Consider the following 18,396-nt stretch of genomic DNA (forward strand, 5'->3'; position numbering starts at 1 on the left):
AGGAGAAGTCAGTGGCCACGTGGGTCCCTCTGGCTCAGAAAGCAGAGACTTCCAGCACCTGCTTGGTTGGCAGTAGAGGGGTCTCTATATTCATAAAATCCCTGGTGGGCTTTTTTGAGAATAGGTACATACGAATGCTTGGCAGAGTAATTAGAAATCATTCTAATCTATTCATCAAAATAGGATTCCCCCACTAGAAAACATTAAATCAACTTAAGATGCTATACATATCTGAAAATTTGTTAAGCTGGGATTTTGAGAACTTGTACCAGCTTTTACTTCAACTCAGACCTGGCTTCTACGCACCGAGACACGCTCTGCTTGTGGGAGAAGGACGTTCCGCCCTGGAGACGGGGCAGGTTTGAGACACTGGGCTCCGTGCACAGGATCATCGAGAGACGCCCTTCTCTAAGCAGGGGCTGAAAGGATGAGGGCCAGCCCGGGGCAGTGAGACTGGGGTTGAGTTCTGACTTTTTTGAGTCCCGATTCGTCCTGTGAACTTCTCTCTATCCGGGAACAGGACTATGAGGACTGCTGAGGACACAGTGAGATGCTAGAAGTGCTCTGTGACATGAGCCATCACGGCCATCTTCCTCGTCCCTGCTCTGGTAGCTTCCCTCCTCCACAAACCAGTGACAGTACATGACCTTTCTCCTGTGACATGCCACCACACCCACCAAGGAAGCTTTACCTTACGGGGAAGGTGCACCTTTTCCAAACTTTGGCAGCAGGCACGGAATGACATGCTGTCATTCTTGACTACCTACCACTCTGTCCCCTGTCATGACCCACTGAGAGAGGGCTCGTGACAAACCAGCTGATGTGTGAACACACCTGGTAAATCATCCTCATCTTCACTGAAAACATTCGGGTTGAAGACGGGCAAATTAACATAGTCCACGGAAATCTTCCGAACCTCTGGGAGATAGATGGTCATCTGCCGCGGCTGGAGATGCAGGAGGCTGGTTTTATAGATTACTGGTGGAGGAGGAAAGCACAGTCAACACAGACGGCCAGAGGAGCGCCAAGGCGCCAACAGCCGCGGGAGGGAGGCAGGCTGATCCCTGAGGGCAGGGTGGGGACAGAGCAGCTCTCCATCTCCCCCAGTGCCCACCGGCCAAGCCGCCCACGGACTGGATTCCTAACAGCAAATTCTCGGTCTAGCCCAGCCACTTTGCCAGCGGCTTGTCTACAGAACCACACATTTCAAATGTTAAAAACCTATCTTAGACTTACGTTCATGTTTGGAATGAGCTGGTGTATGATAAGTATATTTTTTTAAAACCTCATTTGCAATCAGAAGGCTAATTTGGGGAACATAGTTGTGATAACCAGAGTGCCAAGCTCAGGGGGATCTTGGGCGGTCAAGAAGCTGTTGGAAGGCAACAACGAGATCAGTAGGAATAAGATGCTGCTTGGGGCCGGCCTGTGGCCGAGTGGTTAAGTTCACATGCTCTGCTTCGGCAGCCCGGGTTTTGCTAGTTTGGATCCTGGGCGCGGACATGGCACCTTTCATGAGGCCATGCTGAGGCAGCGTCCCACATGCCACAACTGGAGGGACCCACAGCTAAAAATATGCAGCTATGTGCCAGGGGGCTTTAGGGAGAAAAAGGAAAAATAAAATCTTTAAAAAAAAAAAAAGAAAAAAGAAAAAAGATGTTGCTTTATTCAGGACTGGATTCTGGTCTTCCTGACTTTCAATTCCATGATCGGGATGGAGAATCCTAGGGAACTTCCACACAGTTTCTTTAAATGCTAAGATTTAACTTGATTAACAGGGGTGTTTAAGGGGAGGCCTAGATTGCAACTAAAATATTTAGAGAAGACAAAATAAGGGAAAAAATAATGAATGTGAATTTAAGTTTCACAGTAGGTTAAAATCAGGATGAAACTGTCCCGTCAATGTTCTTTTATGTTTAATACTCTTTCCTGTGAGACATGCAGAGGTTCTTTATTATTCTTTTATTAAGATAAGCAAGTCTGTCTGCACAGCCGTCACCTCGCAGGCTGGTGGCTACTGGCCAGCAGTCCTGAGCGCGGCAGGCCTGCTTTTCTGAAGCACCTTTGTAAGCCGGTGCTTGGACTGGCGTGGGCTGGGATGACGTTTCCAACCCAGGGGTCATGACAGGTCTTATTCACGCTTTCTTCTCTCTTGCCCACAACAGAGAATATGAATTTTGGCTTAAAAATGCTGGATGGTTCCCTATAGCTTAAGAATTAAGGCATCCAAGTTCTGTTCCTTGTTGTTCAGATTGACAAAGAGAAATAAAATTAAAAATCTCAGGAGGGATTTAAAAAATAACATCATTTGCCTCCATGGGAAAAATTGAGGTGGCTGGGGGTGAGGATGAGAGAGATTTTCACTGTATACACCTTTAAATCTCTTGAATTTTGAACTTATTCCACATTTTTAAAATTAAGAAATGCAAAAAATTGAAAACACAAAAATTTCATGGCCCAATCATTCTAACTGAAGGAAACAAATTATCCAACAAAAAATATCCAACAGCACTCACTTTTTACATCCAGAAGTGTCACAGACTATTTAACAGGCCGCCATATGTAACAAACCTTCTAGAATGCAACAGTTAATTTCTTCTCTTTAGTAGAATCAAGTGGAAAATTCTTTTAGCTTGACAAATGAATAGTGATAGCTAACCCACCCTTTTTGAAAAGGTCAATGATTAGGACCATGATTTCACCGCAGTCGTCCCCAGAGCTTTCGTCTCAGGCGCTGAGATTCCTCATACTGGAGTGGCCCACCTCGAAGGCACTTACAGCCCGCCATCCCAGGTCCTTGTGGACTTATTTGTGGATCTACGCAACATCCAAGAAGTAACAGCAGGATGAAAAGACCCGTTAAGTAAGTTCTCACTTCCATTCCTTTCTTCGATGTTTACTGTGGGCCGATGGCTAAGTTCTCAGTTTACGGATGTGGGCATGATCGTGCCTCACATAGCGGTTATCAGAATCACCGCACACATCGGGGGCACTGCTGAGGGACCGAGGAGGAGCTCTGTGGTCATCAGAGGGCTTCCAGGATGTGGGAAACATCATAAGAGATCTCCTTCCATGATGTACAGAGGTCATCTATAGTTACTTCCTAAGTCAGTTTTACGTTTTACTTTTATCCCTTTTTTCCTTTGAGCTGAGAAGCCTCAAAATGAAAAATCCAAATGCAGCACCATTTAATAAGTCTCTGAAGATGCATAGGATACACAGCAATACATCTTTTTAACGTCAGTGTCACAAGAATTGTTTTAAAGGATCTAACTGTGTCTGAAACAACTCTAACAGCGAGATTCAGAATTTTTCAAAAACTATTTGTGGTAGGTTACACAGAGCACATTCAAGATGGGGCCACCAGTCACAGGTGACCCCCACGGCTAAGCTGGGCTTCCAGAGAGCTGTGTGCATGTTGGATGTTCAGGCAACCTAGCAAGCCGGGGGCACACAGGTTCTTAGCCCACACACAGATGTGCCCATCGGGATGAAGCTGTTTGAAAAGGACCTTCTGTCATTTCCCTCCTTCACTGTCCCCGAGTAAACATGACAAGTTAGTCCTACTCATTCAGGCGGAGTACAGAAGAGAATTCAAATTCTGGGATCTGCCCAGCTTGGTTCTCCCTGGGTTCCGTTTTCCTCGATGTCTCAAACTTCTCATGGACAAGATATTTATCTGGTACTTAGAAATGAGATCCATAAAGATTTACCATGAAGAACTGTACTAACAGTCAGCCAACTTCTATCTTATAGTCCTGAACGCTTTCTTCTTGACTTTCTTCAGGAATTTTTGTTTTTTTTAAAGATTGGCACCTGAGCTCACATCTGGTGCCAATCTTCTTCTTTTTCTTCTTCTTCTTCTTTTCCCCAGAGCCCCCCATTACATAGTTGTATATTCTAGTTGTAGGTCCTTCTGGCTCTGCTATGTGGGACACTGCCTTAGCATGGCCTGATGAGCAGTGCCATGTCCATGCCCAGGATCCAAACCGGCGAAACCCTGGGCCGCCAAAGTGGAGCGCACAAACTTAAGCACTCAGCCGTGGGGCCGGCCCCCAGGAATTTCTTTGACTCAAGAACCTAAAGACACTGGTACCAAAATCTGCCCACCGTAAAAGGCCAGAAATCAAAATAACCAGAAACCAATCAGAGCTTTGACAGAGATTTTGGTTATTTCTGTCATTTTATAAACAGAACTTATATAAAAAAATGAAAGCACCACTGGCAAAAAAAAACTGATTGGAGCGATAATTCTAATGTTCATGGAATCATAGTGGCTAGAGTCAAACTTTGGAGGGACAAGGCATGCTCATCTTTTGGCGTCATAAGAGCTCATTTTCTACTTTAGGCCACCGAAGGCCGGAACTAACTGTTTCAGTCTGAGTTCCAACCAGGGCAGCCGGCATAGAACACGACGCGGTTTTTACCTGCACCGAGGTTGGTTGGCAGGAAAGCGGCCAAGCCCACAATCTTAAATTTGGTTCCCCAGATGTTAGACGTGACCTGAGCAAGATAGTTGTGCTGTGGAAAAAGAAGGGAAGAAAAATCACAGTCTATTTCCATATTTTCTATTGATCACTTAAGAATAGAGAATGTTAATACTTTTTGCTTAGAAAGCCACAGGTGGACACTGCCAGAAATACTCATTCTCTAGATCATTCTACCATTTTTAAGACCAGAAGCTGCCTCTGCATGCCAAGCTCCCGTCTGTAAGCGGCGGCTCACCGAGTGATTCTCAGGTTGGAAGTGGGGGAGGATGTGCCCCAGTGTGTCTGCAGGTGTGCAGGTTAAAGGGGCACAAAAGTGACTTGGGCATCTTCCCTTCACCTCTCCTGTCCTCCAGTCACTGAACTGGGGAGGGCACCTGGCCCTGAATCCATTTCCATCCTTGACATTTCTCCTGGAAACAGCACCTGCACTGATACCAGTGTGTCCTGAAACTACCCAATTATCCGTTTTCTTATTCAATTAAATTTTTTAAAATTTAAAAATTAGTCACTATGCTCAAACTATGCCTCTGTGTGTGTGTGTGCATGTATGTAAGGGCAACGATAAAGATGAATAAAATCCAGCTCTTCAAAGAGCTTATAACCTAATGGAGGAGATGAGGCTTGTAAGTATTTACACACAGACGTCACTGAGGAGCGTTCTAAGGGCGTTATAAACAAGATGCTCTGGGATTACTGTGGCTGCGCCAGGGAAGGAAGCCTTCACGACAGAGGTGAAGTTCCACGTGGAAGCACGCAGGCAGAAACAAGGGTGGGGGGATGGAGCGAGCGACCAAGCAGGGCAAATCGCAAAGGTGCGAAGAGGTGAGTCGACAGTGCGGCTGTGGCACCTGGAGAGGAGGGGGCGTCCAGGGGGACAGAGGGAAGGACAAGCCGGGCCAGGCGGTGGGGCTGTGACCAGGGATTGGCTCCTGCGGACACTGGGAGTCAGCGAAGGGGCAGAAGCGGCTTGGGGGAGCAGAGGTGAGAAGTGCGGCTTTGTCTCACCCAGAGCCACCCGTGAGAAGATTCCTGTGGCAACAGGGGGATGCCCGGGAGGGAAGGAGGTTCCTCGGGATGTGGTCGTGACGGGGCCCAAAGGAGGGCAAACGGGCTCTAGTTCTCTACGCCAGGACTGCAACTGCAGTGACAGGCACGGGGTGGGGGGGTAGGAGGGTTCAGCCACCATCATACTGTGTGACCCACCCGAAAGAGCACACTACCTGAGTGATGTCTTCAAAGGGAAACTCTCTCCGCGTCAGGCTGGGCGAGCCGATGGAGGGCTTGCGCATCGGCAACCGAGGAGACCTGGAGATCTCCTGAGCGGCCCGGGACAGCTTGGGTGACTTCCGAGCCTCAATGTTGATCCTGTGGAGACAAGGCCAGGAGGTCAGGCACCCACGGTGGGGACGGCGCCCGCACTCTCCTTCAACTCCTACCAGTCAGCGTGAATATCACACTCCCAGGGGCCAGGTCCCCCAATTTAACCAAGTCCCTCCTGCCTGCTTTTGCCTTATGAACGGGAGGAAAGAAGGACACAATTGTATATCGAGTAATATAGACTGAAAAACACAGTGGGCCAGCCCCGGTGGCCTAGTGGTTAAATTCAGTGTAGTCCCCTTTGGTGGCCAGGGGTTCAGTTCCCAGGTACGGACCTACGCCACTTGTCTGTCAGCGGCCATGTTGTGGTGGCAGCTCACATACAAAATGAAGATTGGCAGTGGATGTTAGCTCAGGGAAAATCTTCCTCAGCAAAGAAAAAACAAACGAACCCCCAAAACAATAAAAACTATAGTGAGATTCAATCAAGCAATTCATTTGTAAAGAACCCCAGAGAATTAACTTTCACTTTCAACTGACTAATGTAAGTTTAGAATTGTCCACGTGCCTTCTGCCAGGGGTCTGCAAAATCAGCGCTGGGAAAAAGGGCAGTGGGAAGAGTCTTTCTCACCTTAAGGCCACAATGACTTTATAATTGCTAAGCTAATGGTTGGATGTCAACAGACTTACCTAGCATTCCACCACCTGCAATATTTAAATCAAATCAGTAGATCTAAAGTTTTTTTGTTGCCTTTTGATCCTATGTTCTATCTCTGGTCCTCAGTTCCTTTGCTTATAACACGGGGACATGTGTTTAAAGCCAGTCGACCCCAAAGAGAGTGTCACACAAATGAATATGGTAAGTTTGATGATTTCCATAAAGCACTGAGCCTCGTAGGTACGGCTTGAGAGCTTGATGAGACATCTAGGGCTCCCAAAGTGTGGGAGGACGGGGGACCCACCCGGTTACAGCTGTGAGTGAGGACAACTAGCCTGGCTGCTACGTAGGGGGATTCAACACAGGGAAAGATGGAAGGAAGGAGGACCGGACTGCAACACCCAGGAGATTTACAAGGCCATTTACAGTGAAGGACTGCTCCCTAGGTGTTAAACGTTCTCTCTCCTTACATAATGGGAAAAGTCAAAACACTGTAGATGTGTAGGAAAGTTCATAATTTTATTTGCAATTTTAACAAGCCTAGAATGAAAATGAAAAAAATAAATCAATCAGATTGCTGGATATCTGGATATCTATATGGGGAAAAAAATGAACATTTACTCCCAACTCACACTATACACAAAAATTCATCTGAGATCTAACTGTGAAAGCTAAAACTATAAAGCTTCTGGAAGAGAAAAGAAGAATGTCTCATGACCTTAGGGTGGACAAAACCATTTCCTAAACAGGACACGAAAAGCACTAATCATAAAAGAAGAAATTCCTGTGTTAGACTACACAGCAATCCACATATCTGCCACAGGACTCAGCTAGGATCTATAGAGACTCTTACAACTCCGGAAGAGAAAAACAATAAAAAACGGCAGAAGACTCGAACAGACACTTCACAAAAGAAGATAACCAAACAGCCAATAAACATATAAAAAGCTGCTGAGCATCATCAATCACTGAAGATGTTAGGATTAAACTACCCTGAGATACCACTACACACCCACCAGAATGGATACAATTATTTTAAAAAACTGATAAGACACTGTAGGTGAGGATGGAAGCAGCTGGAACTCTCATACGCTGATGGTGGGAATTTCAAATGGTACAACAGTCACCTCGGAATGCTGTTTGGCAGTTTCCAATAAAGTTACACACGTCTACCCCAGGGCCCTACAACTCCCTCCTAAGGATGTACCTGAGATAAACGAGTGCATGCATCCCCAGAAAGGCTTGTAGAAGAGTGTCTACAATGGTTCTGCTCATGATAGCCCCAAACTGGAAACTACCAAATATCCATCATTTGGTAAATGGAATAAACAAATTGTAGCATATTCATTACAATGGAATTCCACAGAGTAAAAAATAAAAACAAACTATTGACACACGCAACAACATGAATGAGTCTCAAAATCATTATGTTGAGCAAAAAGTCAAATAAAAAAAGTACTTATGGTTTGACACCATTTATATGAAGTTTAAGAACAAGCAAAACCAGGATGACAGAAGTTCCAACAGCGACTGGTCTCAGGAGTGGGTATCGGATGGAAGGGGGCACGAGGGAACTTGCCAGGATGATAGAAATGTTCTTCATCTTCAACTAGGTGAATACGCTGGTTCACCAACTGCACATTGCATCACCTGTTTAAGATCTGGACAGGTGCTTATCTGCTCGTAAATGAGACCTTAATTTTGCACAGCGTCACACAATTTTAGAGCTAGAGGGATCTTAGTGAAGACATGGTCCACCCTTTAACTTCCATAGACAAGGAAACTGGTACCCAGCTCACGGATCCGTCCAAGATTACGTCCCCACATTACAGAGCCCTTGGTGAGGGGCCAGGACAAGCAAGGCACGGTTTCTTACCTATGACACCGCAGGCCCCTCTAGCTACTCTCAGCTTTTTGCTACTCTTTAGGACAAACCCTTTGGATTGAAAATTTTTTTTAGTTTATTTTCTCCCAATTACAGCATTAGAGGTATTTGATTTGGCATTCTCTTCAATATGTTACATACACTGTAAAACCTTTTTCTTACTTTTCTCAAACTGGAAGAAAAAACAAGTAAGCCAAGAAGCTATGGCCCCTCCACACCGCCCACCATCAGTGCTACCCTAGAAGTTTTGCGGGTTTAGCAAACTTCCTCCTGGGTGCCTTTTTCTACCCTGAAGGAAAGCTGTAACTACTGCAGGCAGATCTTCCATGTGGAAGGCCCAGACTCCCTCTTGCCGTGCTCCTCTGCTGTGCGTTAACGGGATTCTCCCACAGCCACACACAGCCACGTCTCCAGAGGCTCAGAGAGGGAGGACGCCCTCCAGGCGGAGGTTACCTTGGGAGTTTGGGTGATTTGCTAGCTCGGGAGATTTTGGGAGATTTCTTGGCAGCCCAGTCGTCACTCAGTTCGATGTCACTGGAGTCTGAGCAGTTGCAGCTGTCGATCATGGTAGAAATCAAGCTGTTTCCATAGATTTCATCTGGTAAGACATCAACCAGCAGATTTTAGGGAAGTGATATCAGTTAGACCCGCACGACGATGATGACCAGGAACTAAAGGACAGACGACTCTGCAGGCCAGCATTTGAAGTCTACGGGCTGACCCAGAAAGGAGAAGAGCACTGTTTTCCTTGTATATATTTCCTGTTATATTTTTAATTATTAAGTATATATTATATTATATTGTATATACTTCCTAGTATATATTCTATTATATACTCTAAGCAAAAGTAAGCCATTATTTCTACTGTTATCAGCATGGGCACGGGATTTTAATGCTTGTGGATATGATCTAGTCCAGCACTGTTTCCTGCGCCCAAAGCTAGAGCCAAAATGGCCACACTCTTCTGCCTCACGACACACCAGGCATCCATCTAGGCTCACATGGGCAGCCTGGGAATGCAGGCCGGGCAAGGGGCTTGCTGATTCACAGACGCCTCCAGAATCTGCTCTGACCTGGGACCCGGGAAGGCCCTTGTTGATTCCAGGCCTGCTCTGGACTAGAACCTGGCAGTCAGGTCCATTTAAGGGGCTCCCAGAAGTTTATGCCTGGCATGTCAGAACAGTCTCCTGGAACTGCCACAAGGAGGCCTGGGCGGGGGGTGGGGGGGGGGGGAGGGGTGTGTGTGGCTGGTCCACCCAAGGGAGGTGCCAGCCTGCTTTGAGCAATGGCTGAAAGGGAGATGCGCACAGTAGGACTCTCAGTGGGAACTCTGGGTTCTGCTGAGGGTGCCTGCATGGAAGCCACTCCAGACAGCTTTGCCAGTTGGCCATTAAGTGGAAGACGAGAGGCAAAGAGAGGGGCCCATCACAAAAGTGCAGGGTGGACAAAGCCCATGTCTGACATCCTCCTCGAACTCCCTTCTCCTTTGCCGCCTTCCTCACACCCCCTCACACCCCTTCCCCACCGGGACCCCTCTCTGCCCCACACCCCGGGTCTTCACACACTGGAAGTACCCCATTCTTCAAAATCACCTTGTTTTGCTGAGGAAAGCCTCATCCCCTGAAGGCCCCAAGAGCCTTGCCAGGCAATAAAAAAGCTGAATCATTCAATCACAATGAAACAATGTACAGAATATGAGCAATTTACCACTCAAAAGGGCTGTTTACACTTGAAAGGAGGAGTTTGTAATCCAAACTAATCTTTAGGTTTCTGAACGCGTGGCGGTGGCATCAGTGAACGGGGCCTCTCTGAGGCCACTGGAGGCGGGAAGGACAACTTGGCGTGCCACTTGGGAGGGGGCCGGCTGACATCCAGTCTGAGTTACTGCCTCACCCCCTCTGACACTACTTCCTGAGTCAGAAGGCACGACTGTGAACCCAGCCGGCTAGAGCGGTGTGCATTTGAGTTTGATCAAATAAAAAGGCTGAATTCGCATGCCCCGAGCAGTGCTGTACGTTATTTAATCTACGAGGCCCTGGACCAAAGGAAGCTTGGCCGCGACTGAGAAACGCATGAAAGCCCACAGAATGCGTCCCCGTGTTCACGAGCACAGAGCCAGTTCACCAGCCTGAGGAAACTCAGCCATGCACTGTCCACTCAACTCCTGACCAACCATTAAGGCCAGGATTTCACAGTTGCTATACGCCACTCTGCTTTTCTCCTTTACTCGTGTCTCAGTCTGTGCGGGCCGCTGTAACAAAATTCCACAGACCAGGCGGCTTGTGAACAACAGAAATTGAGGTCTCACAGTCCAGAGGCTGGACGTCCGGGATCAGGGAGCCAGCAGGGCCGGGTTCTGGTCAAGACCCTATTCAGGGTTGCAGGGGGCTGACTTCTCGCTGTGTCTTCACCTGGCACAAGGGGCTAGGGATCTTTCTGGAGCCTCTTTTATAAGGCACTGAGCTCATGATTATAAAGGCCCCAGCTCATGACCTAATCACCCCCAAAGGCCCACCTCCTAATACCACCACACTGGGCATGAGGATTCAACATACGCACTGGGGGTGGGGGGAGCATAAACATTCATAACTACTTTTTTTTGGTGAGGAAGATTGTCCCTGAGCTAACATCTGTGCCAATCTTCCTCTATTTTTTGTATGTGGGACACCACCACAGCATGGCTTGATGAGTGGTGTGTAGGTCCGCGCCTGGCATCCAAACCCGCAAACTCTGGGCCGGTGAAGCAGAGTGCATGAACTTAACCACTACGCCACTGGGCTGGCCCCCATAACCACTTTTTTACTGTCTACCACCCCAACTAGTGGAAGGAGAGTTGCCTGTCTTGCCTCCTGTTGGAACCCCAGAGACGAGAACAACCCCAAGACTCGATAAAGACTTCCCGAAAGAAAAAGATCTCGCCCTGCCGCCTGCTGCAGCCCCAACCAACTGCAGCAGGATCCCGGGAGTGGGCACGGGTACTGATGACTGTGAAGGCTCCCCGGCGATTCCCATGTGCAGCCAGGGCTGAGAAGCACTCGCCCAGGAGCAGAGGAAGGACTTGCCCACTGAACGCATTTAAAGGGGCGGCGTGAGAGGAAGGCAGTTGCTTTCTGAGCCCCGGTCAAGTCCTGCTCGTTCGGTGGTACGACTGCACACACGCAGGTGCTGCGCTCTGCCCCCTGCCATCGACACAGCTGCAGGTCCAGGGCAGTGCGTCAGATCAAAGTGGCGGGAGCCCGGGGGTGGTGGCCACACGGACCTCTTACTTCCAGAGAGTCTGTGTCATCAATCTCTCATGGGAATTCTGGAAGAAACATCCAAGTTGTGGAAAAATGCGAGTTGGGATCGCTCTTTGAGAACCAAAGCCTTAACTATGACGTCTGGGGCTTCACTCCAATTTTGTCAGTTTTCTAGCACATGCTTCTTTCATCTGGGTTGAATGCCTTTTCAAAATACGCAACCTGAATCAGACGTCTTTTTAGAATTTGAAAAAGTCCTCTTTAAGCACAATTTTAATAGCTTTTAAATGTAAGCTCTGTCTCAGTCTGCTTGGACTGCCATAACAAAATGTCATAGACCGGGTGGCGTGAACGACAGAAGTTTATTTCCTCAGTTTGGGAGGCTGGAAGTCCAAGACCAGCATGGCCTGGCTCTGGTGAGGGCCTCTCCCTGACTTGCTGGAGGCCACCTCTCCCTGTGTCCCCACAGGGCCTTTCCTCAGTGTGTGTGTGCAGAAACATCTCTCTTCCTCTTCTTAGAAGGCCACCAGTCCTATGCGATAAGGACCCCACCCTTATAGCCTCATTGAACCTTAATCACCCCTAAAAGCCCTATCTCCAAATACAGCCCCACCCCGGGTCCATACTTCAACTCATGAACTTGGGGGGAAAGACACAATTCAGTCCGTAGCATCCCACCCCAGTTCCCCCTCATTCATGTCCTTCTCCCATGCAAAAGACATTCATTCCGTCCCAACAGCCCCCACAGTCTGAACTCCTTCCAGCATCAACACTAACATCTAAGGTCCAGTCTCTCATCTGAACAGCCTCTCATCAGAGATTCGAGGAACGATTCACACTGAGGCAGAACTCCCTTCCAGCTGTGAGCCTATGAAACCAGACCAGGTATGTGCTTCCAAACGCAAAACACAGTGGTGGGACAGGCAGAGGACAGACATTTGCGTTCCAAAGGGGAGAAACAGGAAAGGAGGAAAAGGGGACAGTTCCAAGTGAGTCCAAAATCTAGTAAGGCGAATTCAATTAAATCTTAAGCCTCAAGAATAATCCTCTCTGGTTTAATACTATGCCTCCAGGCCCCGTGGGATGGCAGTGTCCCCCCAACAGCTCAAGGTGGGGGTCCCCAGGGCTCTGACGGGCTGAGGTCTTGCCCTCAAGGCTCCAGGCGGAGGCTGCTGGCCAGGTGAAACCGAGGCAGTGGCCCTGCTGACCTGTGAATTGCTTTTGGGGTCATTTTTCCCTCTTGAAGAATAGCGCATGTTCCTAGCAGAACAGCTCCACCAGCCCGTCCTGTCGAATCCAAGAAGTCCAGCGGTCTGCCTTCATGTCGTCGTGAACGGATTTTCCAAATCTCCAACTTCCGGTTCCTTTCTGCTTAACAATTCCTTCCATTTCTCTATCTCCTCCCTTCTCATTTTACTAGAAGCCATCAGGAGGAACTAAGCCACTCCTCCGAAACCGCTTAGAAATCTCTCAGTTAAATATCCCATTTCATTGGCTTGCAAGTTTTATCTTCCACAAAATACCAGAACACAGTTCAGCCAAGTTTTTGCCACTTCATAACAAGGATCACTTTCCTCTCGTTTCCAATAACATGTTCCTCATTTCTGTCTGAAACCTCACCAGATACGGCCCTAACGTCCACATTTCTAACATGTACGTCAAACCTCTTCAGCCCCCAGGGGCCAGCCCCATGGCCAAGTGGTTAAGTCCACGTGCTCTGCTTCCGCAGCCCGGGGTTCACTGGTTCAGATCCTGGGCATGGACCTACACAGCAGTCATCAAGCCATGCTGTGGTGGAGTCCCACATAGCAGAACTAGAAGGACTTACAACTGGGACACACAACTATGCACTGGGGATTTGGGGAGGAAAAAAACAAAATGAAACAACTCTTCAGCCTTGACCCATGACCCAGTTCCAAAGCAGTTTCCACATTTTCGTTATTTGTTACAGCAGCTCCCCACTTCTCAGTACTAAAATCTGCATTAGTCGGGGTTCTCCAGAGAAACAGAGCCAACAGGAGACACACACACACAGAAAGAGAAAGAGATTATAAGGAACTGGCTCATGTGATAATGCAGGCTGAGAAGTCCCAAGGTCAGGGTACTGGCGCGGCTGGGTTCTCGGCCTGCAGATGCTCACCTTCTTGCTGTGTGCTCAGCTCTCATGGCCTTTCCTTGGCCTACATGTGTGTGTGGAGAGAGCAAGCTCTCTCCCTCTTCCTTTTCTTATAAGGCCATCAGTCCTATCAGATCCGGACCCCACCCTTATGGCCTCATTTAACCTTAATTACCCCTTAAAAGCCCTTTCTCCAAATAGTCACACTGGGGGTTAGGGCGTTAATGTGTGAACTGCTGGGGGGCGTGGCGCACAAAATTCAGTCCAGACAAGCCAGACCAAAGATTCCTTTGGAAAATTGGTGAATTTTTGCTAAAAAAAATTACTGGGACTCATGCTATCTATCATGAAAACGCACACTGATAACTCTGAGGAACACATTTGCTAAGTCACCTGGAGATCATTTACAACTGGGGATCACAACCTTCAAAGCGGACAATCCCCTGGGGCCCCCACTAAGTGGCAGATCTCTAGGCCTCGCCCCCAACCTGCCGAAACCATCGAAGGGGCAGGCATGGGACCCTGGAGTCAAGTAAGCGTCCCAGGTGATCTGCAGGGAGGTGGCCCACGGACACATCCGAGACAATGACGTGGAGAGCTGGCAGCGCCGATGGGCTTCTCACAATGAGAAATCCCTGCTCCTTGAAGTCAGGAATCGTTCCCTCCTCTGAACCATGCAGCTGGCAATTAGTCATGTTCTGCCTCGTGAGACATCTTCTATTTCTGTCTTGAGGCATTTAAATCTTGACTTTTTTATTGAACTTTTCAAGTGTGAAGCTGTCTTATCACCCAAAAGGGATTACGAGCTCCGCGAAGGCAGAGGTGCCCTGGTGTTGCGTCACAGGCACAGGGGACTCGAGGACCGCACACAGCAGGCGTTGAGCACCTGCTGTCGATCTGCTTTGCTTTACAACTTTTTAATTCTTTTAATTCCAAAAATGAGACCTCTCCTTCCCCACAGGACTGCTGGCAATCGAGCCAGCCTGCGTGTGGTGGATGAGCTGATAAATGTGACCATTAAGGAGAAGTGGGCCTGGGACGGTCAGGTCAGGTCCAAGCCAGCCAGGTCCGAGGGAGCTGCAGCCTTCGCCCCACAGCACTCCCACCTGCCGCTTCTGTCCTGTTCTTCGGTGGGACATTGATGCACCGGGGGGCACAGAAGCAAGCTCTCCACGTAAGTTCCCGTCAACATGGATCTGAGCATAGGTTTTATAAAACTGTATACACGGGAGGAACCTTAGAGATGACGACCCCCGATGAGAAGAGGTGATGCGCCCCCGGGCTCACGGCCTTCCCCACACCCCCTGCTGTCATCTCTAACGGCGCTCTTGCCTTCTCTCTTGCCCTGAAAGCGCAGTTTCCTTCTGAGTTAAGCCGGCTGCTCCCCGGTTTTTCTCACTTTGCCTTCCTGCCCTCGGAGTCTTCCCCCTCCTTCCTTTCCACCTGCCTGCCTACCGGCCTCCGATTCCTCTCGCTCTCCCTGCTCTTGGTACTAGTTCTGGCACGACTCAAAAGACGCAATAACTCACTGACGTCCAATTTTGTAAAGTACAGCTTTACTCCTTTCAATTTAACGCACTCACACTGACAGCGGGATGTTGCCGGAGACGCCAGGCCTTCCCATAAAGAAAAGCAGACAGAGGTGGACCAAATATGTAAAATACTGAAGCGGGCAAGTGAGGCCAAGGTTGAAAAGGCCCACGGCATGTGACACTAGGAGAACTGTGGTCATGCTACATGTCACAGCGGCTTCAGGGACCTAACAAGGGGCAGCGGCCAGTCTAATGGGCGGGAAGGTGAGCTGGGAAGTGGAGAGAACAAGTATGAACTACGAAAACGAATCCATTTCAACCCACGTTGTCTCAAGGTCAGGCGCTTGCCAGGCACTGGGGGTGCAAGATGACTCAGTTGCCTCCCTCCAGGCTCTGAGGACTCAGGGACTGTGTGCCCCGCAGGATGCCAGCAGCTGACTGACTGACAGGTGACAGGCACACAGGGTTGCTCTCTCTGCTCTGGGTGACAGGCGGAATCTCATAGGCGGTGGTGGAACGTTTGAGCCAGCAGGTACAGCTGAGGGGGCCTCGGGCCTCGACAGTCACTACCACCAAAAGGGCGAAGTCCCTCCCGGGAGCTCACACTCTGGGATCCTGGAGAGAGGTGCACAGCGAGCGCCCTGAACACGTCATGAAGATCGGTACAGGAGGGAGCTCTCAGAAGGAGTGATTCGTCATGCCAAATCTTTATGGACCGGCAAGAATTCTCCTTGGGAATCAGCTAAAAAGCGGCTAATGTGGATTAGTGAGAAGTGAGATTGCAGCAGGAGGCTGAAGGTCTGAAACGTTTTATTCCATCATTTGCACAGGGAGGGCAGTGACGGCACCTCACTGTTATTGTCACTGTCTCAATAGTACCCGAAGGCCCTCGATGAACACCTGATCAATAACTGGAAGAGGAAGCTGTTCCCGGAAGGGCTGTGCCAGCTTCCTCTCCACTGAGAGCCGATGCTTCCTCTATGCATGGCCCCAGCCACACGGAGCCTTACGGAATGCTCTTAAAAACCTGTCAGAAAGTCCACTTAGAGAATCGGGAACTGCAATGGGATTTTGGAAAGGGAGTGGCTTCAAGGACGTTGCACGCTAGCCGATGCAGGCTCCCGTTTCACAGACAGGCACTGTCTTTGTGCGGTTGCTCAGGATCCCCACTCTGCAACCACCCCCGAGCACAAAGTCCACGGTCCTGCGGCGAGGGGCCCACCTGCTTTGCTGTCTGTCCGCGGGTCCATGATGACGAACTCCGGCCGCAGCTTGCTGACGCGCCGCCCCTTGAGGATGGGCACGAGCCCGCCCAGGTACTCCAGGTAGAGCGTGTAGCATGGGCCGCCCACCTCCGGGTCGTCCTCCGTGCGCTTCATGGTGCAGTGCAGACGCTCGTTGCCGGCCGACGGGTAGCTGACAAAGTCGCGCATGTTGTTGGGGTCTGGAATGGGGGGCTGGAGGCAGGACATGGAGAGAAAAGAGTGCGCACGTCACTGATTACCCTGGCAGAGCACTGGCGGGCAGCTCGGGGGCATTAACCACATGGTGCGGAAAAGTGAGTCCCACTCTGGGGGCGTCAGAATCTGCTGGGGGCTTTAAAAAATCCCTAAGCCAGGATCCCACCCAGACGATCAAAGTGGACTCTCTGGGGGTGGGCCTGGGCATGCGTATTTTCTAAAAATTCCCTGGGTGATTTTAATGAGCAGCCAGGGCTGAGAGTCACTGGTGCTGAACCCAGATTGTAAAGCAACTTGAAAAAAATATCACAGCAGATTCCCAAACTCTGATGTTCTAGGAAAAAAGTAAGCAACAAGTCAATCTGATACTTAGAAGCAGAGACAGAATACAAAAAAGAGAACACAGGGAAGAACCTACAGTGCGGAGGGCCCGAGGTTACAGGGAACTCAGACTCCAACAGCCACTGGCAGGCAGAGTCCACACACTACCTATGACAACAGACCGGTTCTCAGGCTACAGTCAGCACATAGGACGGCTGACCTAAGGGCTGGGTGGGGGTCGCCCCCCTCAGCACAGCGGTGAGGAGAGCAGGCCCCAGGATCAACAGGGTCTCATCCTGACAGTTCCCCTAATGAGCCATGGAGCAAGTCCCTCACTTCTGGGAACACGTCTCCTGCTTTCTCACGTGGGAATAATGGCAGCATCTGCCAGGAAGTCAGGATGGAACAAGACAGACTGATCATCCGGGCAACACACCAGTCAAGCTCAGAATACCGCCTCTGCCATGAGAAAGCTTGTGTGCATCACACAAGGCGAATCTCTCGTGGACACTAACGGTGATGCTGGGGACGGACTGCATGTGTGGGAGACCGTGGCAGAACTCTGCAGAGCCGCACACCTTTATCACCCAGACGCACTTGTCAAGGAGCAGACACGCTTCTGTGCTCCTGCCCTGGGATTCTCCAGTCTTCCCTGTCTCTGCCCTCCTCGTGGCGAGCCTTCGGGAACAGGCGGCCAGCAGGGGTGAGGCAGGAGGAGAGGGTGGGTGGAGGGCTTTACCTTGATGGTGGGGATGAAGGCAGTGGAGAGGTACGAGCAGAGGCGGGGGGGCAGCGTCAGCTTGCTGACGTCCTTGTCTTCTCGCAGGGCGCTGGCAATGGCCTGCTGGCACAGCAGCTGCAGGCTGGACACCCGGTGCTCCACACGGACCACGTACAGGGCCGGCCCTGACGCCATCAGCAGCCGCGAGTCCCGGTGTCCCCAGCAGATGGAGATGATGGGGCGCTGCCAAGAAGCGAAGGGAGACCACGCTTAAGCTTTTGCTCTGGTGGAAAGCAAAGAAGATCACGCACGCTTGCGTCACGCAAAATCAAGTGACCAGATAGTTCCTGAGTATACCGGGTTTAAAAAGCACAATAGAGGATGTTAAATACTATATTGTAAAAATGTAATATTTCCATCGAAAAGTAGTTAGATCTCCAGGCCAGAGCACGAAGCTCTGGAACAGGTTTACAAAGTCCTTTTACATGTATTATCTCATTGAATTCGGTGCCATAAAACCTCACTTAGCTTTCAGGGCGTTTCTGCCAGGAGATGCCATCAGCCTGGGGGACAGTACCCCACACTCCTTACTGAAGCTCGGTATCTGGATCCCCAAGTAACCGGTGGTAGGTCCTCCCATGGCTTGGGGAGGTGGTG

General features: G+C 49.6%; 1 protein-coding gene across 3 annotated transcripts in view; it reads right to left on the bottom strand.

The window, feature by feature from the left end:
- Positions 1-18,396, bottom strand: part of TULP4 (TUB like protein 4) — a 194,453-nt gene that overhangs the window by 13,424 nt on the left and 162,633 nt on the right. For all 3 annotated transcript variants that reach the window (XM_046669524.1, XM_046669523.1, XM_046669521.1), the window contains 6 exons: positions 17,758-17,982; positions 16,460-16,694; positions 8,804-8,948; positions 5,711-5,855; positions 4,428-4,521; positions 835-978 (listed from right to left, as the gene is read on the bottom strand). In XM_046669524.1, coding sequence (XP_046525480.1) covers positions 835-978; positions 4,428-4,521; positions 5,711-5,855; positions 8,804-8,948; positions 16,460-16,694; positions 17,758-17,982 — 988 coding nt within the window. The remainder of the gene's footprint in view (positions 1-834; positions 979-4,427; positions 4,522-5,710; positions 5,856-8,803; positions 8,949-16,459; positions 16,695-17,757; positions 17,983-18,396) is intronic.

This window comes from Equus quagga, chromosome 8 (assembly GCF_021613505.1).
Source record: "Equus quagga isolate Etosha38 chromosome 8, UCLA_HA_Equagga_1.0, whole genome shotgun sequence".
NCBI lineage: Eukaryota > Metazoa > Chordata > Mammalia > Perissodactyla > Equidae > Equus > Equus quagga.